General features: G+C 30.7%; 1 protein-coding gene and 1 long non-coding RNA gene across 4 annotated transcripts in view; one reads left to right on the forward strand and one right to left on the reverse strand.

Moving 5' to 3' along the window:
* The window catches only part of LOC114334747 (histone H3.v1), a 109029-nt gene that overhangs the window by 3280 nt on the left and 78625 nt on the right, over positions 1-27124 (forward strand). For all 3 annotated transcript variants that reach the window (XM_028284836.2, XM_028284837.2, XM_028284835.2), the window contains exons 2-6: positions 5174-5307; positions 5464-5602; positions 16949-17310; positions 22987-23068; positions 23179-23266. In XM_028284836.2, coding sequence (XP_028140637.1) covers positions 5174-5307; positions 5464-5602; positions 16949-17310; positions 22987-23068; positions 23179-23266 — 805 coding nt within the window. The remainder of the gene's footprint in view (positions 1-5173; positions 5308-5463; positions 5603-16948; positions 17311-22986; positions 23069-23178; positions 23267-27124) is intronic.
* LOC126878897 (uncharacterized) lies at positions 11934-15367 on the reverse strand. Its single transcript, XR_007695865.1, has 2 exons — positions 15200-15367; positions 11934-12241 (listed from the first exon to the last, which is right to left on the reverse strand). It is a non-coding gene; the product is annotated as an uncharacterized LOC126878897 (long non-coding RNA).

Below are 27124 nucleotides of genomic sequence, written 5' to 3' on the forward strand. Positions count from 1 at the left end.
AGAAATCACTGACACTCTAACTTTTTTATTTGCGTACACGTTAGCGTATACCTAGACACAAACTTATATTTAGGTATATTCTTCTTCTCATTCTTTAATTTATTGGCCTCAACCTACTTGGGTATTTGGCAAGCTCATCGTCGTGGAATAAGTCAAAAATATTTATATTCTAATGACATTTATCGTATGTCATTGTAATAATGTATACCAGTTTGTTAAAATTGTAGTTTTATACTGTTTTTGAAGGAAAGGAACGAAGGTTTACTATTGAAGATAAAACCATTTTGTAAAAGTAAAAATTTTCTATGAATAGGTCAAACGATCAAAAACACTTGTAACGTCACATAAATGTATTTTCTACTGACGTTTATAACGTCTAATTTAAAATTCTGTTTACTTTATTGGAAAAATGTAAATGTAAAACCAAGTGACGTCACGATGCGTTTTGGACCACCTGTTTGAATTTGAATTTTTAATCGTCTTTAGGGGCCAAACGAAAGACAAACAAAACTTTTTTATCTTTGATACATGTTTTAAATTATGTTCTGTTGTGATTTATAACATTTTTTTCGAATTTAAAAATTTATGCAAGTTCCCTGTTGTATCATGCATATCGAGTTTTTTTTTAATTAACTCATTCATAGCATTGTAAAGTCTTATGACACTGTCATGTAAACGATGTGTAGTGTCTCCTATTCGTCTCAATATGAATATCAGATCTTGGGTACTCCTTCCTTTTCTGAAGCCATGCTGGGATTCTTCTAATTTTATTTCTAGTTGTTCCCTTAGCCTTTTTTCAATTATTCTATTGAATATTTTGGCAGGAACGCTTGTCAATGTAATACCCCTATAGTTTTCGCAATTTCTTGCGTCTCCTTTCTTAAACAGTGGTACTATTATATCTGTTTTCCAATCAGATGGTATTTCCTTTGCTGTGATTATTTCATTTAGTATTTCTCGGAATTTTTCTTTTGAATTTTCACCCATGTACTTTAACATTTCAGCTGTGATTTCATCTTGGCCTGGAGATTTTCCCAATTTTAATTTGTCAATGGCTTCTGCAATTTCCTCTTTTGTTATTTGCTGCATTTCCTCTGTATTTTCGATCATGTCTTCCTCTTTTTCATGTTGATATTGTTTCCATTCTGTTAGTTCTTCAAAGTACTGCTTCCATCTTTGCATTATTGCTCTTTCTGTAGTTAATATATTTCCTTCTTTATCTCTTATGTTTCTTAATCTATGTGTTGTCTTTTGTCTTAGCTGTTTCAATGTACCATAGAACAATTTCTGGTTATTAAAATAGTTTTCATTCATTTTGTGTCCAAAATCTTCCCAAGACTTCTTTTTTGCCGTTTTAATTTCTTGTTTAATGTCGTTTCTGGCCATTTTATATTTTTCGAAATCATCCTCTGATTTGGTTTTTAGATACTTTTTCCATACTTTTTCTTTTCTTTCACTTTATGTTGTATTTCTGCTGTCCACCATTTACTTTTCTTCGAATATATGTTTGTGATTTTAGTTGTTCCGCATACTTCTTTTGCTGTTTTCAATATGATTTCCTTAAATTGCTTCCATTTATTTTCTATTCCTGTGTTAATTGCCTTTATAGTCTCAAACTGTTTGGTTAACTTCTTCTGGTATTCCTCTTTACTATCTATTTCTCTTAATTTGTAGCTTTTTATTTTTTCTTTAGTTATCTTCTTTCTTTTTTCTGTTGTGTTATGTGTGTGCACCCTTAGTTCCATTATAAGCAAGTAATGGTCAGTGCTTATTTCAGCCTCTCTTTTTACCTTTACGTCTTTTATCATCTTTAGGTCTTTTCTTTTAATTAGGAAATAGTCTATTATGGATTTTTCTTTTCTCGATGAGATGTCTCTAGTATATTTGTGTATGTCTTTGTGCATAAATTTTGAATTCGTTATAACCATATCATTTGCTATACATAGGTCTATGATTCTGTTTCTGTTATCATTTTTCATTTCTTCTCCATGTTGCCCTAAGTATCGTTCAATCCCTTTATTGTCTCTTCCCACTCTACCATTTAGGTCTCCCATTAATATAATGTTTTCTCCTTCGTTATCCATCTCTGCTCGTAATATTTCAAAGAATTCATCTTTTTCCTCTTTTTTAGCATTATTTATCATTTGGCCCATATGCTACGATTATGCTGGTTATATTTGTATTTTCTAGTTTTACTTCCACTACCAATAATCTTTCGTTTATATATCTTTCACCTATTATGTTATTTATCTTTTCTGTTTTTACTATTAGGCCTACACCTCCCGCGCCCCATTCTTTTAAGTCAACTCCTGACCAATATAAGCGGTAATCCTCATTAAGATCTACTATTCCTCTACCTTTCTTTTTTATTTCAGTTACTCCCAAGTAGTCTATATTTTGTAGTTTCATCTCTTCAATTATTTCCTCTTCCTTACCGTTAATACCTCGCACGTTCCATGTAGCCATTTTTATGATTTCCTTTTCATTTTTCTTATGTTCCGTATTTTTATATATCTCACCATTTTTGTTCCTCGCTATATTTGTAGCTTCATATATATTTTTATTCGTGTCCATTTTATTTGCTAGGTTCGTTGTGTTTGATTTCATGTCGCTTTCAATTTCTGCTATTCGTTTTTTGGATTTATTACTTCTAGTTTTTTCATGTAAACGATGTGTAGTGTGTATTCAAGGCTTCTAAACGAGTGAGATAGAAGTACCATCTGGTGTACCTCAGGGTACGCACCTAGGTCCTCTTCTGTTTAAAATCTATGTTAATGATATTGTCTCCTGTTTTGTCCATTCACACTCTGTCATGTTCACAGATGATTTAAAACTTAATAAGAAAATCATGAATATGTATGAATACAACCTACAAGCTGATTTGAACCGTTTGAGCCACTGCACAGTGGTTCCAAATGCTGAAAACGTGGTAATGAGGTAAAATAAATAGTCCCAGGACAAGTGAGCCATGTACAACTTTATTTAAGAATGCATATTATATTGAACATGCTGTAAAACGTTTTCTGGGTTATAAATTTAGTGCTGTAAAGCATACTCTTCTTTTTTAAATATGTATTAATTTAAGATAAAAGTTGACTAAAGATTTGATAACAATAAATGCCTAAAATTTGTTAATGAATAAACAGTAAAAATATTCGTGAAATAATCAAAATTTCATAAAAATGCACTCAAAGTACATAATTCTATGATTAATGTTTGTTAATCCTAAAATGTTCAGTCAGAAGAGATACAGAATCACATTGGTTTAGCTGCCTTTAACACGTTCTGTACTGATGGCATACATGTGAGCCACATGATGCCTTTCATGTATGCCGGATGGCACGCATGTATGCCATTGATTATGCACATTTTAAATATGTATTTTTTGTCAGTCATAAGTCTAAGTCTTAGAGTCAGACACCCGCACGCAATGTATTAACTGATTTTGCATTGTTGGCAGTTGTTTGAATACAAAAGTGTGAAATGACGTATATTAGATGATTCTGGCGATTGTTGCATATGTATGGGCGGTTGTACATAAGTAATATTATACTTCAAAAAGAAAATGTATTGGTAATCAGCAATTTCAAAACTACCTTATATAAAATAAATAATATAAACTAATATAAAATTACAAAAAGATATGCGTTTAAAATAAAATTTTCGAACTGCTTTCGACCATATTGGATCCGCCATTTTGTTTTGCACACTTCATTTCACTTTACTTCATAATGTCGTTTTTATAAAAATTCACTTTCAACATTTTTCCCAATCGTGCCTAAAGAAATATACAGTAGAATGTTCGGCAAATCCAAACCAACATAAAGTGAAAAAAATTAAAAAATTCAAGACAAAAACTTAAGAACATGTTTATTAGAGAGAGTAAAACCAGAAAATTGAACAATCTGGGATTAATAGGTCTTTAACTCACTCACTTTTTTATAACGCATGGAGGTGCAGCGAATTGATTAAGCGATGTTAAACCATTTACACATAAACATTACATTGACCGGTAACGCAGCAGAGTTCTGCTCCACATAATACAGAGCCACACCCAGGGTTTTAGTGGGATCTCCGTGTGACACTCAATATGGTAGGGAAACTTCTTCCTCACTTTCATCTTCGTTAGGGTTGCCTTGAGGTTGAACCAATGAACTGTCAATACGGATGGAATAGGCACGAAGACAATTAATGCGGCCATGATACAAGAGAGAGGTCCTAGAGAGAGACAGAGAATGTGCTGGAAAATTTAACAGGCCGTGTAATTTCAGTTGCCTATATCAACTTAAATCGGGGAAATAGACCTCATATTTTTAAAATTTTATTAACTTAACTTAATTTTTAAATACTGCCTATCAGCCCTGATACCAAGTTAAAAAAATATGAGGTCCATTTCCCTGATTTAAGTTGATATAGGCAACTGAAATTACACGGCCTGTCAAATTTTCCAGCACATTCTCTGTCTCTCTCTCTAGGACCTCTCTCTTGTATGTTGGTGGCAATCTCGCTTCACTATTTGAATGGGACAGGGCCATTCCATCCGTATTGACAGTTCATTGGGTTGAACCAAGTCTAGAATGTCTTCATCCGTAAATTCTTGGTACCCATTGTCGTCAGCTTCAATCCATTCTATAATTGTACTTTCTTTTTCGTTTTCTCATCCTGTTGCTGTATGACTTCTAGGTCATCTTGTAATGGAGCGTGGAAAAATGGAGCTTCTTCAAATTGTAAATCTAGCCAGTGAGTTAGCAACTAAACACAAACAATGACACTGGATCTGCATCAATGACATTAATCTGAGATGGGTGGAAGAGGGAGAGAGTGAGACAGGTGCAGCGGCTTAAAATCAACGACAATGAAAGCTTTGAATTATTAGTTAGGATTAACTAATTAATGTTTGGATTAACTTTCGGATAATCTGAACTTTTCGGAATCCGAACAGACTGTCCCCCCAATTAGTTCAGATTTGCGGAGTTCTACTGTAAATTCAAAAACATTCAAAATATTGTGTTGTCAAAAATTAAGATGTTTTGAAAATTGCTGCCCAAAATATGTTTACCCTGTGTAAATCAGTCTTCTTATGTTACTACTCTTATTTATAAACGAACCATAGTAACATTAGATATATTAGTAATATTACCCATTATTTACTTATATACTTTTCTTGTTTTAGACAATCAAGCTTTGAGAGGAAAAAATAAAGTTTTAGCTCAAACTGTAGCTAAAATTCAACAAGAAAAAGCTTTATTTCAAAAACAAGTCACACATTTGCAAGAAGAATATTTTGCGTTAAACTCAAAATATGTTGTAAGTATATCTAATTAAAAAAAATAGATTAATTAATTTAATCCTTAAAGTCGCCAGTTTACGAAATAACGAATTTATTCCTTTCATTTGCATCATACTGTATATGTTATGAAGAAAGTATTGTCAATTTTAATTCATATTTTGTTTGTTTTTTAGAATTTAAGAAATATCTTCAGTAGAATTGAGAGCACTACCAAAAATTCATGCTTTCCTAGAATTGCAGAAGCAGTAAATGATATGGCGCAAATAATGCATTTATGTGCCTTAGGCTCACTTGTTAATGGAGCGGGAAAAGGTGAATTTAAAAAAATATAGGTATATACACTCACGGACAAAAATATTGCATATTTGGAAATTAACGTGTGAAATAATATTTTTTGTGCTGCCCCCAGTGTCACAGAAATAGGCTTTCTTTTCCGAGTGCGATCTTTTATTGTATCATCACCGACTCACCACAGGACCACAGCGACTCACCACAGGAATCACACCAAATGGCCTGTATCGATCAGAAACCGCCAGGCTTTGAACTGCCCCACAATACATGGACGGCGCTGAACAGAATAGGAACAGGTACCGGTAGATGTGCTGACAGCTTGCATAGATGGGGAAAGACCCTTACTCCTGAGTGTGACTGTGGTGCGCAACGGCAGACCGTCCGCCACATTATTGAGGAATGCCCCCGAAGGCGGTACCCTGGAGTTTTCGATGAGTTCCTGAATGCGACCGAAAATGTTTTACATTATATTAATACATTAGATGTTCGTTTGTGATACTTCATGTAATGTTTTATATACTTTTTGAAGTTATACTTCTTTACGCGCGATATGAGGGTGAATTTTTATATGTTAAAACCTACGATCCGGGCGCATGCGCATTATAACTTTGTTCTGATTGGATGTTCAAATGACATGTAAAAAATTATCCAATATGGCAGCTGTAGCACAGCTGTGGTGTGGACGGTTGACGGTTTGGTTATGTATGGTTGTTGCGTTTTAAAATTTGTGGGAAGAGAAACAACAAAGGTTAGTTAATAGTTATACTGCCTTTTTGAAGTTATACTTCTTTAGGCGCGATTTCATTGAGGGTGAAATTTTAATAATCTGCGCACACAGGCAGTTCAGAGTTCGTTACTAAATGTTTTAATTTATGTATTTATCAGTCCAGAAAAGGTGTGAAAAGAATATATTAGTGTTTTTAAATATATTTTTCTACAAACGTGTTAAAAATGCAATTTATAGCACTCCATAGGAGCGTTAAAAATGCTACTTTAAAGCACCGGTGCTTTAAAAATTTTAAGGCACTGCAGTTAAAAGTGAATTGTCAAATTGTGAAACGTCAAAATATTTATATTTCATTTAGTAACATTAATAGATATTAATAATACCTATTTTGCCCAACTATTTACCGGGTTGCAAATTTATAATAAATTGCCTATTTCAAAATGCACTTTTGAAATGAATTTTTCTTATGCACAAATGCAATTTCAGATTTCTTATTTATTACAATAATTCACAAAATTTCCTGACATTCTCACGAATCCAACGCACGAAACTGCATTAAAATCCGTCTTACTGCGTCAAAAATCGAGAGTAAGGCCTTTTTTTGTGCTTCAGTGCCTCGACTAATTCGGCCAGAGATCGAGAGGTCATGAGTTCGAATCCAGTGCAAACCTATACTTTTTTTTATTTTTTTGAAAGCGGTAAGCACAAAATTAGTTTGGTGTTTAAAAAAAATTAAAACAAACTGTTTAAAGTATATTTATTTTTAAGAAATCATATAATAGAAGTATAACTTCTTACGTGCGTACAAAGTACACACACATTCTTTTTTTAAATTATGTGTTCTTATTGTATCTATGCCGTACGATAAATAAATAAATATTGTATCATAAATATAAAGGTTATAATCGGATGTAAATTTAATATGGGCTATATGGTGGCCAATATAATTTTTAAATCGAATCTCATCAAGGTAAGTATTTACTATTCTACTGACATGAAGACTTGCATCATGGTGCATTAACACGAAGTTGTTATCCAATATGGCTGGCAAATGGAAAAAAATGATCTTCTAAAATGTTTTTTAATGTACATATCAGCTGTCATTCACTCAATCACCTCCACCAATTCGGTCTCTCCTTTCCAAGAAATACCACTCACCATATGGAAGCAAGATTTACAAAACTTGTTGGCGAACAGTATGTCAGTTGTAACCTCATACAAAGCGTTAGTTTCGGTGGTGGCGGCATAGTGCTAAAAAGGGTGTATTGCTTTGAAAAGACATACCGAACACGTGGAGGTGACTAGGCGAATGCCAACTGATATGTACCATGAAAACATTTTAGAACATCATGTTTTGCTATTTGAAAGCCTATATTAGATATGATATATCAGTGCTAATGCACGTCTTCATGCTGTTAGCATAGTGAATTGCTGTATTACTAAAGATTTTTCGTTTATCATTAAGTACTGGCACTTTCCCAGAAGAGTGGAAAAAAGTTATATTTCTCCTATTTTTAAGAATGGTAGTAAACCATGTATAGAAAATTACAGACCCATTTCCAAAATTTCTATTTTTGCAAAGATTTTTGAGTCAATTATTGCTTCAAAAATATTTTTTTATGCCGGGTAGGTCTACAACCACAAATCTAGTGATTTTAGAAGAATTCATTTTGGATGCCTTTGGGAAGGGGGCTCAGGTCGATGTGATCTATACCGACTTCTCAAAGGCATTCGATCGGGTTAACATCAAGATTCTTATTAAAAAACTAGAAGCACTAGGAATTCATGGATCCCTACTTGAGTGGTTGGAGAGCTACCTGACAGACAGGCTTCAGGTTGTCAAAGTCAAGAACTATCTTTATGAAGAAATTTTAGTTAGGTCTGGCGTCCCACAGAGTGGTCATTTATCGACTATTCTTTTTATTTGTTTCATAAATGACATTTTAGAAATCTTTGAAAATTGTGTTATTTTGTTGTATCTGATGATTTGAAAATTTTTAGAATTATTAAGGATGTTAGAGACTGTGTAAAAATGCAAAAAGATGTAAACAATTTCTCACAATGGTGTACAAATAATGATCTTTCACTTAATATCGATAAATGTAAAATAATGCGCTTTTTTAGTAAACTCACAACCTATCTGTTTTAATTACTCTATAAATAATATATTTCTGGAACCAACAAACACTTTCAAGGATTTAGGTGTATTTTTTGATCCCACTTTATGTTTCAAAAATCACTATAATTTTATTTGTAATAAAGCTTTTAAATTACTTGGATTTTTGAAAAGAACCTTGTCAGAATTCAATAATGTGGATTGTTTTAAAAGTGTGTATTGTTCTATGGTTAGATCAGTTCTGGAAGATTCCAGCACTATTTGGTCTCCTTTATATAAATGTCATATTAAAAGCATTGAGAGAGTTCAGAGAAAATTTCTACGCTTTATAGGCTATAAATTAGGGATTTCTTCAGAAGATATAGTGTATTGTGACATTTTAAAATTGCTTAATATACCAACATTAGAAAATCGTCGTTTAATGCTAGATTTGGTTTTTCTTTTCAAGATTGTAAACGGAATTCGCCTCAAATTTTGCAGAGTGTAGGTCTTAGGGTTTGTCAAAGGTGCACAAGATCTAAGGACGTTTTTCACTTAGAATACCAACAAACAAACTATTGTCTAAATAGACCTATAAGACGGATGTGTCAATCTGGAAATGGTTTAGATGTAGACTTTTTTTCTAGCTCTCTGAATAGCTTTCGAAAAAAACTGAAAAAATCTGTTTAAAATACAATGCAGGCTGTCACTGTAAACTGTCATTTATGTATTTATTCTATTCATTTGTTTTGTGTAAATTGTATGTAATTATTATTGTTCTAAAACTGTTAATATATGAATTATTGAATGATTGTAATTATTGTAATTGGTATAATCGTAAATAAACTATTTATTTATTTATTTATCTATTTAATACTTACATTGATGCGATTAGCATTAGCATTACATATAGCCTGATATAGCCCAGATCAGATTTAAATCCGATTATAGCATTTTTATATACTTTAAAACATCGCATTTGGAAAAGAAATCTTATTCCTATGATACAGGGGGCTAAGGATAGCAGCATAAAAAATTTCAATTCATTATGCAATATTTTTGTCTGTGAGTATATTTTGCTTGTAATTTAAAAAAACAGCAAATATCGCTAAATAAAATTATTGAACCAGTTATATTCTCTTGCAATGATTATTAGTTCTTAGTTCTCGCGTGAGTGTCATTTTTGAGGGGAAACTCATCAATTTTTTCCTTACAACTATTTCTGCACATTTTTCAAATAGCTGCAATTCCTCAGATTTTTTGATTTTTGATTTGATTGTGTACTTTTACGGAATGTATCGCCTTCTAGTTGTTGTATGATGTTCATCAGGATCTTCTCTAACTCACTCCATTTTCTGTAAAAATAGCAAATGTTATTATTGTTTTTTATGTTGCGAGCAAAACCTCGTGATACTATCCTGGTTTTTTCCTGGTTTTCCCTCGTGATTTACTATGGAATCTCTAACACGAGAATTTTACTGTCACCGTTGCATTTGGTTGTCTTTTTAAAGACAGATCACATACTACGATTTTTTTTGTGGCGGATATTCTTGGGTTGGGTTTGATTTCATGTAATCGAATGAACTATCTTTCAGTAAAGTGGTCCCAGAAACGCAACTCCTAAATATTGGCAATATCATTTTAAAGTAGAAAACTTGTATAATATATGTCTGAATTGCCTATATATATATATATATATATATATATATATATATATATATATATATATATATATATATATAGGCAATTATATATATATATATATACATACCAATCGGACAATTAGAAGCCCGGAATACTTAACAGACAACCCACAGCCCGGGTGAAATATTCATCTTATAGGAGTGTATTTTCTATTAAAATGATCAGGGTAACGAGCTTATCAAGAGAAACCTGAGAGGGGAAATAATTTCCTTCATTTATTTTTTTATATGTACTAAATAGACTATTAGTAGCCCGGAGTATAATCCAGCAAATCGAAGCCCAAATGTGTAAAAAAGTATACTTAATACATTTTAGGAAGCCCTGCTGTGTTGCCAGCTTACTTTACGACCCGGGCTTTGAATTGACTGTGTGCTCTTTACATGGGATCACGCATTATATGTTTTTTGTTGGTTCTTTAGTTTATAGCAGGGACTCCTAATGAGTGTTGGTCAAGTCCTTTGGAAGTTGAAATTCACAACAGTTACAAGTCAAATGTGACTAAAATGGAATTAGACCATTTTGAATTTCCACTCTTCAATTATTGTTTAAGGCCATCGGTACATAATTCGCAAATATTTTACGGCTATCCCTACTTTTTCTGTCTTTACACGGCAAATTACGTGTATTAAAATTCACACTGGTATGGATATGTAAACATTACTAGAATGTCATTCTACTTGACAATGTCATGATTAACTTTAAAGAGATGGCTTTTAAATGTTCTTGGATAACTGCTATTTGTATAATTGCAAATTATTAATTCAGTTAATAAATGTGATAATTTTTTCACTAACTAGGTATTCACTGATTGTAATAATTTATATGTACAACAAAAACTAATACTCAATCGAGAAAAGAGAAAAAATGTTAAAGTGATTTTTTAATAATATATTGTTACTATGGAACGCTTACAATTTTGAACATCTTCAACAACAAAATACTTGGATCACAGAATATATTATCCTGATGTATTCTCTCCTTGGACCTTCCACAAATAATACACAATAAACAACTTTTTATTAAGTTCACGTCTTAAATCAATTATTTGTCAAATACACTATATGTATATCAATATTATTTAATCAACAACTCAAAATATTCCTGATGCCATGTCAAATATTTAAAATTGTCACTGATTGTCGCTGTCTGACAAGCAATATGCTGACAATATTCTATTCGACTGAGTGCGTTGTAAGACAAAGATAGATTTGGAAAATATTACCACGGACATTGTATTCATTTTTTTCGAATCCTGAAAAAAACAATAAATATTTTTGAAAAATTTAAACGCAGAATGAAAGACGGAATTATTGCCAAGGGCCGAAAGTCCCTTAGAATAAATAAAAAGTTTATTTTGAATGAGATATTTGAAATTAAAAATCACACTAAATTTTCTCTTAGTTTTTCACCCCTGTAACTTATTAAAATAAACATTATAGAAGTTCTCAGGGACTTTCTGCCCTCGCTAATAACGTAATCTTTCATTCTGCGTTTAAATTTTTCAAAAATACTTATTAGTTTTTTCAGGATTCGAAAAAAAACAATTAATCCCCATTTGAAGAGCATTGCAGCCGAAAATAATACCCATCGTCTTAATGGTCAACAAACTCACTCCCAATGTTAATTTGTATTATTTGTGATTAACTTCAATGGATTAATCTGTAAAGCCATGAGAAACAAAAAGTTTGGGAACGACTGGTAATAGGATCAAATGCATATTGAAAAGTCTGACAATGTGATAAAATGGTTTATTAATTTAACACATCCTATTTAAAAAAAAGGTTATATTCGGTAGAACAAACATGTGTGTAAAAATAGAAATAAACTAAAGAAAAAGTAAAATATCTTATTATATAACTATTAAAGAAAAATGCATTCGGTTAAACTAATAAACATTTCTAATTTAAAATGAAAAATGGTAAAATGGGTCATTTTGCTCTAAAAGTATTATACACTAAAGTCTTTATTTTCAGCCAGTCTTTATTCTTTGGAAAGTCCTTATATTTAGGGATGCATTCTGCACACTCGCCTGTTTTGGGCGCAATTTTCTTCTGAATATGATCCTTAAAATAATGACATACTAGTGACTTTTCTGCCTTAGACCACCGTTCACGCCCAGCGTTACTTTTCTTTTCTACAAAAAAATTGATTATAGTTCTACATGTTTTGTATAGTGTGTTCATCAACATTATTTTATTTCGAAAAATAATTCAAAAAATCTGTCGAGTTTTACTTTTATTGTAACAGTCGTTTATTTATTTTATAAAACACCTTGTATATTGTGAACATATTAAATAGCACTTCCTTTGTATATTGTGCCAATGTGTGCTTTTGACCTGTGGGTGAGTTTCACCTCTTCTCGGGGGTGAAAAATATACGTTTAAAATAAGTCCAGAAATGGATAAACTGACTAATTATAAGTAACTTTTGTTCTATTCTATAGCATTTTTTCACGAAGTTAATACTTTTCGAGTTATGTGCGAGAAAATAATATGTCACACTTTTAAGTTATTGAGAAAAATGATGTTAAAATTTTTATACTAGAATTTTTTTACTATAAGATCAAAATATAGTAAATTTATAGAATATGTAGTCCTAAAACTAATATATTTGTTAATAATATTTAAAATAATAATTTATTATATATTTTTTATACAGTGATGGGCGTACTAATAACCGGCAAAATAGCGCAAAAGATGAAAAACATATTAAGTTGTGAGAAAAAAGAGACGAACACTAATGGAGGTGTTAAATTTAGCGATAGTAACTTATAGATTGACATTATATTGATTGTTTATCACCTTTAAACGTATCGGACGAGTTTAAGAAATGCCACTGTCACAGTTACAGTTTTAGTTGACATACTCCTCTGATACGTGTAAAGGTGGGAAACCATCAATATAATGTAAATGTATAGGTTAATATCGCTAAATATCCCAGCTCGACTAGCTTTATCTTTTTTTATCTCACAATTTAGTATGTTTTCCATTTTTTGCGCTATTTTGCCGGTTATTAGCGCGCTCATCACTGTATAATATGTAATTGTGTACATAGGTCCTTTATGCAGTTACATTTTAAAAATTTACTGTGTACATAGATCCTTTACACTCTAGAAAATATTAATTTTAAAACGTGTTTGACTTCTTTGAAAGATCTCTAGGTTCGAACAACGTACTTTTAACATAAAAAACATATTTTGAAAAAATTGTCACATACACCCTTCATGAACTTGTGTCTTCAAATATAATAATAAAATAGAATAATAAACCTTATTCTTATTGTATTTTTAATTTATTGCAATTTTTTGTTTGCATTTTATTCATAGATAAAAATAATAATTTATTTATTTAATTAAATTGTCAATATTAACTAATGTATTTATAGAAGACGTTTAATTATTTGATTTTTTAAATAATTGAAATAAAAATTATATATTAACAAGATGCCTAGTTGCTACTAGCAACTACTTACTTATATAAAATCTCATTACCAGTTTACCATTCACCGTTTATTTTTTTAATATTAACATAATAGTAAATTTAAGATTTTGTTCACAGTGAATATTTCACAGGTAGTGAATTTTTGATCAATTCTAAAAAAATGTCCGTACCTCATTTTCATTAATGCCGTTTTGATTGGCATTTATTTTGGCCATCGCTAGCATTCTTTGAGATCGCTTCATCTCGTTATGCCGGCACAACCTATTCATTAGAAGGTGATATTAAACAAATGATCTAATATCTTTATCGAGAAAAATGAAAACATGTTGTGTTACTACGTAACAGATTTAGGGCGTCGTAAAATGCGTACAGCATATATATCTGGGTCTGGGTAATATATCCGGTTTATATACCGGCTAGAACAGAGGCTTGCGCAACAAATGCATACCGAATTTTATTCGAATATTCTAATACATTATATTTAAAAAAAAAACTGTTATTTTCGGATCTCAAAAATGAAAAAAGAATTTGCTACAGCTATAGACAAGAAAGTTAATTTTTCGATAAACAATAACCCTTAAATAAATAAAAAAAAAACCGCAAATACCTTGCATAAGTCAGTGGTCCGCGCTTAGTTAATATATTTTTTATTACACTGGTTTTAAAGAACTAGAAAAAGAGATTTTAAAACTGCTTGCCTTAAAATAAAATCATTTGTTGATTCCAGAAATGCCATTAGTTTAATTGAATCAGATTGGGTGCTTGAGCCATAATAATAAATTATAATTGTAAAAACATACGTTTTGTAGTTAAAAGCTAGTTTCTATTTTGTAATAAAGATGTTGATCATGCAAATCGTCCAGATTTTTAGCTTTTTAGCTGCTACATCAAACAATAAATTAAAAAGTCAAATATTTCAAAACTATATGACTGAAAAAAAAAAATAAAACGATAGTGCTTAATTTTCACTTATTTTTGAAAGAATTCAATTACAAATATTTTCAACTTATTTTCAAAAACATCGATGAAGATTCGGGTATGTTTCGGGTGTTTTCTTCAAAAGATATGTACATTTATGAAGTAAATATAAAAAATTAGCTTAACTTTTTAACTTAAGTGCACTTATGTTAGCACTCCTACACATTAATCTGAAACCTCATGTTAAGTGAGTTTATCCTCCGGTTGACCTAACCAAAAAATTTTGTTTACGATCTCTAATTCCATTAATCTTGATATAAAAAAAGCAAATGAAATATATTTGAATTTTTAATATAATTTTTCTATTCTACTGTCATAAATTTGAAAGAAAACAGGGACTTTCTCCAACAAAGCTTGTCCAATTCGGATTTTACCAGCCTCTACAACACAAAATAGGACCTATATTTGTTATCCTTTTAAAAATAGTACTTGTTTGTATAAATATGTGCAAGTAATGTGATATAAATCCATGAATCGATCTTAAAAAAGTAGTTTTAAAACATGTGGATTTAATCTTGTTGAGTTAACCAGTCTGATTTTCACTTAAATTGTGGTACACTTAAATTAGTTGGGCTATGAGATGTAATTAATTATAAATTTCGACTGTAAAGCGGAGTCATATGGGTGGTTTATGTGAAATTTATTGAATTTATCTATTTAAAAAATATACTCACCTCACTTCCATTTGTCCTGATTTCATCTTCATGACTAGCATTTACCATTGCTACTATTCATTGCGAACGCTTCATTGGGGACGCACAAGGCCCGCACAACGTATTCAATCAAACACAATGTATAATCACAGATTTGTTATCTTTAAGATGAAAAATTAAAACATATGATATTGCCATGTTGCCTTTTTTAGGGCTTCGTAAAATGCTTAAAACATAAATCTGTATAAAAACATATACACCGACTACAACAGCGACTCCGCGGCAAAAGCTTGCACTAAATGGTGTATATATAGATATAAACTCCATCATTATGAAGCCCGAAAAATTGCAGGTTTTCTAATATTTACTCATTATATATGCGAACTTTGGGCAACTTAAAGACGGCAAGCTATTAGTAACCCCCCAATACATGTGTGTGTTCGACCAGCTCCTTCCCCTTCCCCCTGTAAGTCTAAGAACGACAAGAAAATCATACGAAGCCCAAAATCGGGCTTCGAAAAGGCTGGAGGGCTGTGAATAAGCCGTAGAATGTTCACATTTTGGCTTCCTATTGCTGGTTAATATGTATATATATATATATATATATATATATATGAGTCAGATTAAATAAATTATTAGAAGAATTTTTTACTAAGCAACTAGTAATATTTTGGACATCTTGGATAGTAGTGTACCCTATGTAACTCACAGCTGAATCTTATGTTTGTGCGTCACAGTGTTGCCATGTCATTTCTTTCATAATTTCAATCAATGTTAAATGTACCTACAAGAATAATAGAATAAGAACGTTTACTTCTCTGTCATTATACTAGGTAGAATGACAAATGAGGTGTCAAATGAAAGCTTATAATCCAAGGATAGTACTAAAGGTGAGAAATTAGACCTAGATTGTCTGCCCTCAAAAAATAAGCGTGATATTGGGGATTTCTAATGGCCAACATTAAAAGTTGCACTATTTTTTTTCTATAAAACATTTTGATCTAAAACTTACCAGAAAACTTCTTTGTACTCTCTACTTTCAAATAAACGTGATTAAGAAGCTAAATTTTAAACTTCGTCACACAACTTTTACGATTAAACTTTGCAATGCACAAATCCGCACCTCTTTCTTTGAAAAATTCATAACCTTTATCATGATAAGAATAAAAACTTGAAGCAGGTACCTTTGTCTTCAGAAATATTGGAGCTGTATACTGTAAAAATTTCAGAAAAAATATTAAAATGGAACAGAGATGTAGCGAGGTAAACGCAAAAAACGTGATTTCATTTTTTTTTATTTTTAGGTTAAAATTGCGATTTTGACAATGTTCCCCCACATAAAATTCAAAATAAACATCATTTTCGTTTTCAGCACCCTCGAAAATATAAAGTATGAATAAAATTAGCCATTCACCCCTCCGTGATCAGTATCTCGAAAACTAAACGCTTTTTTGAGGGTGCCCCGCTCGTGTATATCACAAAAAATTGTAACGTGATAGTATAAAAAAATAGAGGATACGGCAACGGTGTTACAAGTGATGGTCGGATCCAATGCCAAAATCTACACAGACATATTAGGGTGCACTAATATCCAAGATGTCCAATATTTTGTATTTTGACAACGACATCCGATTTGGGCGTCGAAACGTTAATAAAATTAGTTTTTCAAATTAATTGTGGCTTATTTCCCAATCAAAATAGTTAATTATAAAAATTCCACAAGCAAATAGCTTCAGAACAACATACATTATTATTTCTTTAATTTTTCAGATCCAAAAACTTTAAGTGTCAAGCCACATACTGTAAATGGAACGGTGATACAAAACCCAACCATAACGCTTTCACGCTTTAATGACTTAGACTTAGAAAGTAGCAGGTCTACTAGTTCCAACAGCAGCAGACCAAATTTCGCTCGAAACAGTATTCCAACAGGGATGTCCATGAACAGAACAAGTGGAAGCCCAAGTACTAGTCGAGCTTCTGAAGAAAATCCTGTTGAAAACAGTCCAAATTCCCCCCTGTTAAATAGTCCAGACTATATTTCCTTCAGCAGGCGAAGTAGCAGAAGAAATGTTGTATCTGACTCTGGACCAAATACCACGGTTGATGAAAATGAAGAAGAAAATAGCAGAGTATGTATACAAAGTTATTTAGGTTTAGAATTAAGCTACTCATAACTTCCAATGCAGATTTTCCAACCTATAGGTGAACTCAAATTTCTAATGTCATAATTGCCCACAATTTTGCTCTAATCAGTTAACGTTTGCCATATGTTTTAGTACATATAGCGAGGTCTATCTCTTCGGTACGCCATTATTTTGGTTTCCGTGTCCAATAATGATCTATTGCCATCTTCTAAACGTAGCACTTTTTTGGCGAAACAATGTTTTTTTCAATACCGACGAAATTTCTTTGGTCGTATTGAGGTTTTGAACGACACAATAATGTATGGTGACATCTTCCGGAACATTAAAAAAATATCCCTACTGGACTATTATATTTTTGACTCTGATATTAGCGCATATAACTTTTTTTTGTATTTTAAAAGTTTTATTTTAAAATCCTTTTAACCACTTAAAATCCAGTGTTTTGGCTATATGTCCAGTGTTTTTGCTATATGGGCAAATTTTTAGCCAAATCGAAGTATATGTATTTTGGGAATGGAGGAAAATGTAAAAAACGGTATTTTAACGTTTTTTATACTAAAATTTGGCCAAAAACTTGTTTTGAATAAAAAATTCTAGTTATAATGCCTTATAATGACATTTTTGATTCCCTTCTATTCAAACATTATTTTTTCCATTATGATAAAATGTACAAATTTGTTTAAATAAATACCAAATCACTGTAAAATCACTTAAAATGATATTTTGAGAAAAAAAAAACCGGAAGAAGACTATTCGGGCTTAAATGACTTATTTTTACGTTCCGCAAAAGCTATACACCAAGTTTCAGACAAATCGGAGATCAACAAGTTTTTGTCTGATGTCCGATTTCACCAACGATACCTAAGCAGTTGCCTTATTAAGTAATTCTTATCGATAGGCACTTCCTAAGTCTATACTTAAGAACAATAGCGTTTCACAAGTAAGAGAACTGCTTATCTAGGAAATTCTTTCCTAGGTATTAATTCGGGTACGTTTGAACTATTTTTGATAAATAAAAAGAAGAATCAGATGACATTACATTACTTTTTCGATTATTTGTCATTATTGTTTGTTTGCCAAGTTGGTTTTATTCCATAGATAAGGTATATATAAGTAGAATAGATAGGCAACTCTTTAATACGTAAAATTGCAATGTATACAGCGCCCTCTGTCCGGTTTAGTCATGAACTAAATGGACAATGGCGGGAATTTTAAACGTTCAAATAAGCTTTGTTGCTAATTATTGTAGTAAAACAGGATTCTATAGCATAATGCAAATTATAAAAATAATCTTCACACATAAACATAAAAAATAAAAATAATCGACAATTGTTTCTTACATTAGCGATTATTTTTTGTAATTTGCATTACATTATGGAGTCTTTTAATGCAATTATAAATATAGTTCATACAATAGGAAAGGTAGAAAAACAAAATTCAAAAATTAAAATGTTTATTTAAAAAATTAACGGCACAATTTACAGGAAAGTACCAAAATTAAAGCTCATAATAAAATTAAAATATTTCCAGTATCTTTTTGTAACATTGCCGAGTTTATAAACACATCAATCATGACATTAAGGCAGCGCCGAAATTAACACAAAATTTTTAAATTACATGGATGCAAAGTAACCCAAAAGAATATTCCTTACTTCTCAGTCCTGTTTGGTACACAGCATTTAAACACCATTTATTCAAAAATTTGCACACAAACTGAATATTTTACTTTATAGTAAGAGAACAAAAGTCTTTGTTAAGCTAATCTATAAGTAAAAAGTAAAAAAAAACAATTTAAGAAAATAAATCCAAACGCGTATGTAAACAAACAACGATGTCACCAGATGCCATTGACAAGACAAAATAAAATGACATTTCTGCACAGCGTTGCCACATTTTATTTAGAAAATCTACTGTAAGTCTGTAAGTTTAGCTAAAATCTACTAAATCAAAAACTGAAATATACTATAAAACTTTATTAACGTATTTGTATATAATGTAGGACTTTTTATAATAAAAACAACAGCTGACTAACTAGAAATTAATATAATATGAATATTTGTAAAAAAACCAAACTTTTTTAGATTTTAACTGGGAAAAAACTAATTAATTTTTATCAGTTTCATATTTAATATTTGTATATAATATTTTGTCATCCACTGATTTCTGCATGTCAGGATCAAATTCTTCACACAATTCTTTCGCATTTTACATTGGAAACACGTACACACAACATTTTTTGTTTTGCAAAGTTACATATATGCTTAGATATTTTAGTTTTCCATCGTTAGCTTCTTAGGCTCACCAAATGCCATAACTCTTCAATAACACCTTATATACTGCTTACACTGCTACTTGAAATCTGCAAGTTTGTTGAAACTGAACCAGAATCCAGTTTCATTTCTCTGTAAATTCATCATCTACGTCCTGAATCTTATTTTCGGTAATGACATTGGGAAATTGTAACAAAATGTCTGAAAACTAATTTAGAAATGGGGTAAATACTATAACAAGCAAATTTCTTTTCAGTCATAACAAAATGTTGAAATATACCAAAAATTTACTAAAAAATATTGTCTATATACTAGAATTTTTTAAACAATATCAAAAATCTACCAAAAAAGTAGAAATCTACTATATGTGGCAACGCTGTTGCAGTTTCTGCAGATGCGATGACATGCGCATTTGGAAAAGTCTTTAGTGGCGCCACCTTTCCAGTTTAGTCAAGAATTAAAGAGAATGAACCGTAATTGCCATTAAGGATAACAGTGCATGGTTTTATTCAGTTTTGTACTGTTTAGTTATTTTATTTAGTACATAGTTAGTTATTTGTGAATTAAGTTTTGTATGTTATTTGTACAGGGAAATGGAGGAAAAGAAAAGAGTTGTAAATTTCACATAGGTATGACGAAAAATGAAAGTTAGTTGAATTGTCATTAATGAAATCATTTTAAAATAAATAATATGTTGAAACTTGTTTCTTTTATTATTAATTTTTAATGACACACTTTTAATGATATCATGAATGGGTTTTTGAAACACAAAACTAGTTTGTTAGGTAGTAGGTAGACTACATAATTTTGTCAATAGACCTGTAAAAAACTCTAAATGATTTTCTATATTTTCCAACACATAATATATTATTAATATAAAATAAAATACACAATTACAACTAATATACCTAATATTACAGAATAACAGAAAAATTCAGGTAAATTGCAAATTATTGACAAACGTCACAAGTACATTAGTCAAAATTGTAAAAATATAACCTGACTGTCAACGATAAGTAATACCTAAAGTTTAGGGAGATCGAAAAACGTATCCTACCGTAAGGTAATGCTTAAGCGGTTTAGGCAATACTTATCGTATGGTGAAATCCGTTTTAGAGTTAGGAAGTACCTAAACCCCCTTAGGTAATTCTTAAATATTTAGGTATCGTTGGTGAAATCGGGCGTGAGTGATTTGACATGGAATGTGTCATATACAATCTTAACATTCGATTTCAGCAATAAAATAACTGCTAAAAAACGTTTCCTGGCTTTTACTAATTTTCTCAAAGTATATCTAAACGGATCATCACCAACAGAGATGAACTATTACGGGTAGTAGAAGACTTCTATACAGAACTATACCACAGCTAACAAAACCAAGGTGAGCCACTAGACGATTCAGGAAAAAGATTAGTAAACCAAGGATCAGAATGCCTGATATAACAACAGACGAAATAAAGAACGCATTGGGGAAAATGAAAAGGAATAAAGCTCCGGGAGAAGACAATATCGTTTTAGAAGCCGTAAAGGTTGGAGGAAACAGACTTTTAATGAACATAAAGGAACTGTTCAAGTTATGTCTGCACCAAAGTGAAACACCTACAAGATGGCACAGTGCACTTACCATCTTATTACACAAAAAGGGCGATCCAACAGACCTCCAGAATGACCGACCCATAGCCTATTAAACCACCTCTACCAGTTATTGAATAGTGAATTGAATATTATAGAATAGTGAATACAAGAATAATAAGAAATAGACTGGAAACAAAATTAGATTTTTATCAACCAAAAGAACACACAGGTTTTAGGAAAAACTTTGGCACTAACGACCACCTCTACTGCATAAAAGGGTTATAGAAAAATCCATCGATAGTCCAGGGAAATAAGATTTTTCTCGTGACACATCCCCCTCCAGGCCGAAACCAAATTTTTTGAGTAGTATGGACATCTATATTAATAACCTATATGTTTCCTGCAGCCGATTTTGATGATATACATAGATTATATATATTAGATGATATACAATGATATACATGATGATATAAACAAATGAAGATAAAAAAACGGTAAATTTTCGCTTTTTTCGTCTATTACCAGAAAGTTAAGCATTTTAAAGAAATTTGAGAGTAAGAAACTCATAAATCGTCTAAAAAATTTCAATATGGCTTTCGCTAGATATGTCTATCCTTATTGGTTGCTTAGAAAATTGCAAAATAAATCAAAAATTTTGGGTTTTTATAAATATTCATAACATGTAAAAATTAACTTAGAACCTTCTTATTACACGAATTGCTGAGACTTCTGGTGCTTAAATTATATTTTAAATTTCAAAGCAATTGGTCAAATAGTTTAAAAGTTATTTAATTTGTTTATCCCAAATTCATTTTTTTTGCAACACTATAAGTCAGAAAATTATGAGGTTACAGTAAGTCTTCTAACAGTTTATGTAAGAACATTTATACTAATGACTTAATTAAAAAAAAAGGACAAAAAGTAATTTTAAACAGTGTAAAATTATTTTGCAAAAACACGTCGGTTTTTGCTTACTTATAAACAATTAGAATAACTTTTTAACCGTTACCCGTAGAAAAAGTTTTTTTTCATATTTGGAAAGACTGAATTTTTATACACATTTAGAAAGAAAAACAATAATTGTCCTAGGACAATTACGGACGAAGTTAGCCCCCCTTTTTTTTTAATTCACATGTTTTTGCACAATAATTTTGCAGTATTTAGAAATATTTTTTGTCATTTTTTTAAATTAAATTAATAGTATAAATCTTCTTTCATAAACTATCCAAAGTATTAGTGTAAGTTCATCATTTTCTGACTTATAGCGTTGCAAAAAAAATTAATTTAGGATAAACAAATTAAATACCTTTTAAACTATTTAACCAATTGCTTTGAAATTTAGCCGCAGGGGCGCGCCTGATAGAAGAACTGACATAAAACTCCCACAGGTTGCTTCGATTATTATTATCAATATTATTAAAGCACAGATAAAAAGAAATATACACTAACGAAATCTATATAACCTTCAAAACACAATGTTTTTAAATACAAACAGTTGTTTCTCTTTCAGTGTTGACTGACAGTTCGTTATTCTCTTTTCCTGGAACGAGCAGCGTGACGTCACATAGCTTTTCGTGTTGTTTAAAATGGAAAGCTGGCGATCACAACTTTAAATGCTCGTTGTAAATTAAATATTGCGATTTGAGGGTTGATGTTTGGTATGCGTTGTTTCTATATGTAGACAAATACAATAAATAAATAAATAAAAAAATGTCAAGTTCCCTATTAGGGAAGGCCTAAACGAATTTCCCAGTAAAATATCAATCTAAAGTATATTTTAGAAATATATTCTATTATCCTATTTGTTTTTTTTTAGATTGATTTTGTGTCTCGTTGTCGTAGAAGAAATGCATTAAGCCTGCCGAGGGAACATGTACCGGAAGAAGAACATGAAGAATGTAAGTTATCTTATATTTTTTTTTATTTTGTACTCTTGTGAAAATCGAGTACATCTACCAAAATGTATATTTTCAGTAATGCCCTATTACATGATGAATTTGGTTTTCAGTTGATTTTAGTTCAAACCTTGCCATGGAAGAGGAAGATGATGAGTTAAATGAAGAAGATGTTGAAAATAATGAGGAAAATAATTACAGGTATTGTTTAATTACTTTTTGATTCGTAGTATTATAGTAAGAAGTCCATAATCCCACCGTCAATATCATTATTTAATTCGCTTTTATATTAATTATACAGTGAGGGATAAAATTATGGCATAAATTTAGTTTTTCGAGAATGGGCGACTTTGGAGACCTATCCTCAAAAAAAGTCGGAAGAGCTCCATCCAACTTTTTAGAGCTGCCATAAATAAAGTAAAAATTGCCATGTTGAAATCCAACCGTCGCCGTCGATAGAAAAACAAAACTTTAAGAACGGTCCAGGACGCATCTGTAAAAATATGAGTACAGTTGGATGTTGAGAGGTGAGTCCTATTTTTTACAAAAATTGCTTGGAAATATAATAATTGAGTTATCCTCCCACTCAGAAAGGTACGGAACATTGTTTAAATAATCAAAATGTCAAAAAATGAAGAAAAAATTAGCTTTGTTTCTTCGTTGTTTGATTATAACTTAAAAAGTATTAATTTTCGAGAAAACATGCACTGACATAAAAGTTGCGTAATTAAATTTCCTACAAGATAGGATTGGTTACATTTTTTAAAAATTGTTACCATTGTTGCAAAATAGCAATAATTGCAAAAAAACCATAAAAAACAAGTATTCGTATTTTACTTTTTTCAACCATTTATGCTACACTTAGGACCTTCATATTTCACTCAGAAAAACTGTATGATATAATAAAACATACTGTAAATTTCATTAAGATCGGTTCAATAGATTTTGCAAGATACATTATTTCGCAAAAAAATACAATTTTTCAAAATTTTGCAGGACTGAAAATAAAGCAGAGAGCAAGTTAAATTTTTTTACATAAATATAGAAGAACAGTGTGCCTTTGCAAAATTAAAATCGGTTAAATAGCACGGCGTCAGGAATTTTTTTAAATAAACATTATTTTTTTTGCTTATAAACAAATAAAATATCTTTTAAACTACGCGATCAAATTAAATTTATAAAAGCTCATTGGAAAGGTACAGTCCGCCTAATTTACTTACCGTTGCACGTCATTATCTACGTTACAGATCTAAGTTGACATTGTTGCCCAATTACAAAAAATTCTTGAATTCATTTTAAATCAAATACGTCACACAATTTTTGCGGAAGTGGATTATACAGCAAAACAAATTAATATTCAATGGAAATAAATAAAAACTTTAGAAATAGAAAACAAGAATTAAGTTATAATCTTACATTAAAGTACATAATAAAAACAGTAGATATAATGAAACAAATACTTATAGTAAAGAATATAAACAAATATGAAGTGTCATCACCGCAACTGTCAAATAAATGTTACCAATTTATGCCAAAATATCACCTTCGTTCGATTATAGTTACAGTGTATTCTGAACAAATGTGCTTCATACAAACGCTTTATAATCCATTTATACAAATTAAATGAAATATATTATTGTGTATTTCTTTAAGTTAGCATTAATAGAAATCTTTAAATATTATTTCTACGCGTATATAATAAAATATGTCTAGTGGCTGTAATGCCAGTGTACTCGGCAAAATGATTCTAAAAAAGAACACACCTACCGCCTAAATATTTCGTGTTGGTATCATGTGACGTCACGGGCTATGACGCGGATGACGTGCAACGGTAAGTAAATTAGATGGAGTATATTTAAAAACGCTTCTTTTAAAAAAAGTTAGGTTATGTTCGGTAGTTTCTGAGATACAGACTTTGAAAGTTGAGCGCCATTTACAACAAAAGTATAAACAATAGGTGATTTTTTCTTGCGCCAAAATGTTTGTCATTTGAAGGTCTTTCTATGTACAAACTTTCATGTTTTAAAATCACAAACACCTTAAAAAAAATAATAAACATATTCCGGATCAGTAAAAAATACTAATTATTGAGCTGAAAAAAAAAATGGAAACTTTTAAAATGGAAAAATAAAAAAATTTCATTATCTTGGGTTCTACTGAAGCGATTTTTATCATTTTTTTAAACCGATGTAACTCGAAGCGAAAGTTACGAATAACGTATTGATAAATTTTAATTTTTAGTTCATTTCGATATAAATAAAAAAATTGTTTATTGCAAAAAACACATACTCGTCCTTTGAAATAATACATTTTTAGCAAAAACTTTCTGTGTTCATATATTTTAACTTAGAAAATGAAAGTTTATTATTTTTAAACATTATTTTTAAACATATGCAATTGTTTAAACAATGTTTTTTAAACAAAAACGATAAAATCCTTTATAAAAAGTATACTAATTTGTTAATTTTAATGTGTAATTTTTATAAAGGATTTATCATTTTTGTAATATATGGTACAGCCAACTACAGGAAAACTTTTTCCTCGTGATTTTTTAAACAAATTTAAAAAATAACGAAAATTAGAGCACACAATTTATATTTTTGGTTATAAATGAAAATAATAATTAAATTATGTAAATATTGTAGTACAAAAAATTATAATTCAAATTTGTAAAAAAAAACAGTGGTTTAATGTAATTGGTAATGGTATAAAATTTACAGTATTGTTTTATTATAATATCATAAAGTTTTTATGGGTAAAATATGAAGGTCATAAGTGTAGCATAAATGGTTGAAAAAAGTAAAATGCGAATACTTGTTTTTTTATGTTTTTTTTTTCGCAATTATTGCTACTTTGCAAAAAGGGTGACAATTTTTAAAAATTTTAACCAATCCTATCTTGTAGGAAAGTTATTTACGCTACTTTTATGTCAGTACAACTTTTCTCGGAAATGAATACTTTTAAAATTATAATCAAAAAACGAAGAAAAAAATCTAATTTTTTGTTCATTTTTCGACATTTTGATTATTTAAACAATGTTCCGGACCTTTTTGAGTGGGAGGATAACTCAATTATTATTATATGAGTTATTTCCAAGCAATTTCTGCAAAAACATATGAGTCAACTCTCAACATCCATCTCAAAACAGATGCGCCCTGGATTAGAAGAAGTATATTCAATGTTCATATTATTTCAAGTATATAAAAAGTTGTTGATGCTACGTGATTAACATTAGAGTCTTGTAATCCAAAGGTCTTGGAGATAAATTCCGCTTACCTAGTCACATTGTTTCATTGAATCTTGGACCCTCGAAACAATGGACAGTCGAAAAGAAGAAAGATAGACGCCACTGCAATGTTCTGTTGGAGACGAATGTTACGAATTCCTTGGATCGACCAGACCGTACGATAAATAATTCAATTTTAAGATAGCTAAAAGTTAGCCAACGACTCTCCATAAAGTCCATCTCCAACAATTAAAATATTTTGGACATGTTATGAGAGCAAACACAGAAAACATGGAAAGACTCATTAGACAAGGAAAGGTGGAAGGCCGAAGATCACGAGGAAGATTCCCAACAAGATGGACTGGTCAAATTACAGTAATATACAAAAGACCTGATTGTCTTGACTTCTTATTCATTTTTCTTCCTAAGTTTTTACTATCTTGTTGAAAAAATTATCTTCTCGATGATTCAAAACATGATTGTGTAACCGCTTCTCAGCTGTGTTTGGACCTTGTAAGGTCCAATCCAAAGTGGCAAAGAAGCCATTTAAAACTCATCCGAACCTCACTCTTTCTATATCATGACATTACTCTAATAAAGACTATTAACAGCAGAAATAAAACAGTTAATGAAGTTAGTTTTCAATCCTAATAGCAAAATTAATAATATTGAAAATATTAAAAATATTACTAAAAGATTTTTAAATTGAAAACTTATTGGTATATTTCCCTGGTGACACCTCCAAGGCTTCTACAATTTGCAAACCAAATGGATGCTGCAGTGAAGACAAAGGGAAGGAATTCTACACTATGCAATTCACATCCCCCGTCTGC

This window comes from Diabrotica virgifera, chromosome 1, assembly GCF_917563875.1.
Source record: "Diabrotica virgifera virgifera chromosome 1, PGI_DIABVI_V3a".
Taxonomy (NCBI): domain Eukaryota; kingdom Metazoa; phylum Arthropoda; class Insecta; order Coleoptera; family Chrysomelidae; genus Diabrotica; species Diabrotica virgifera.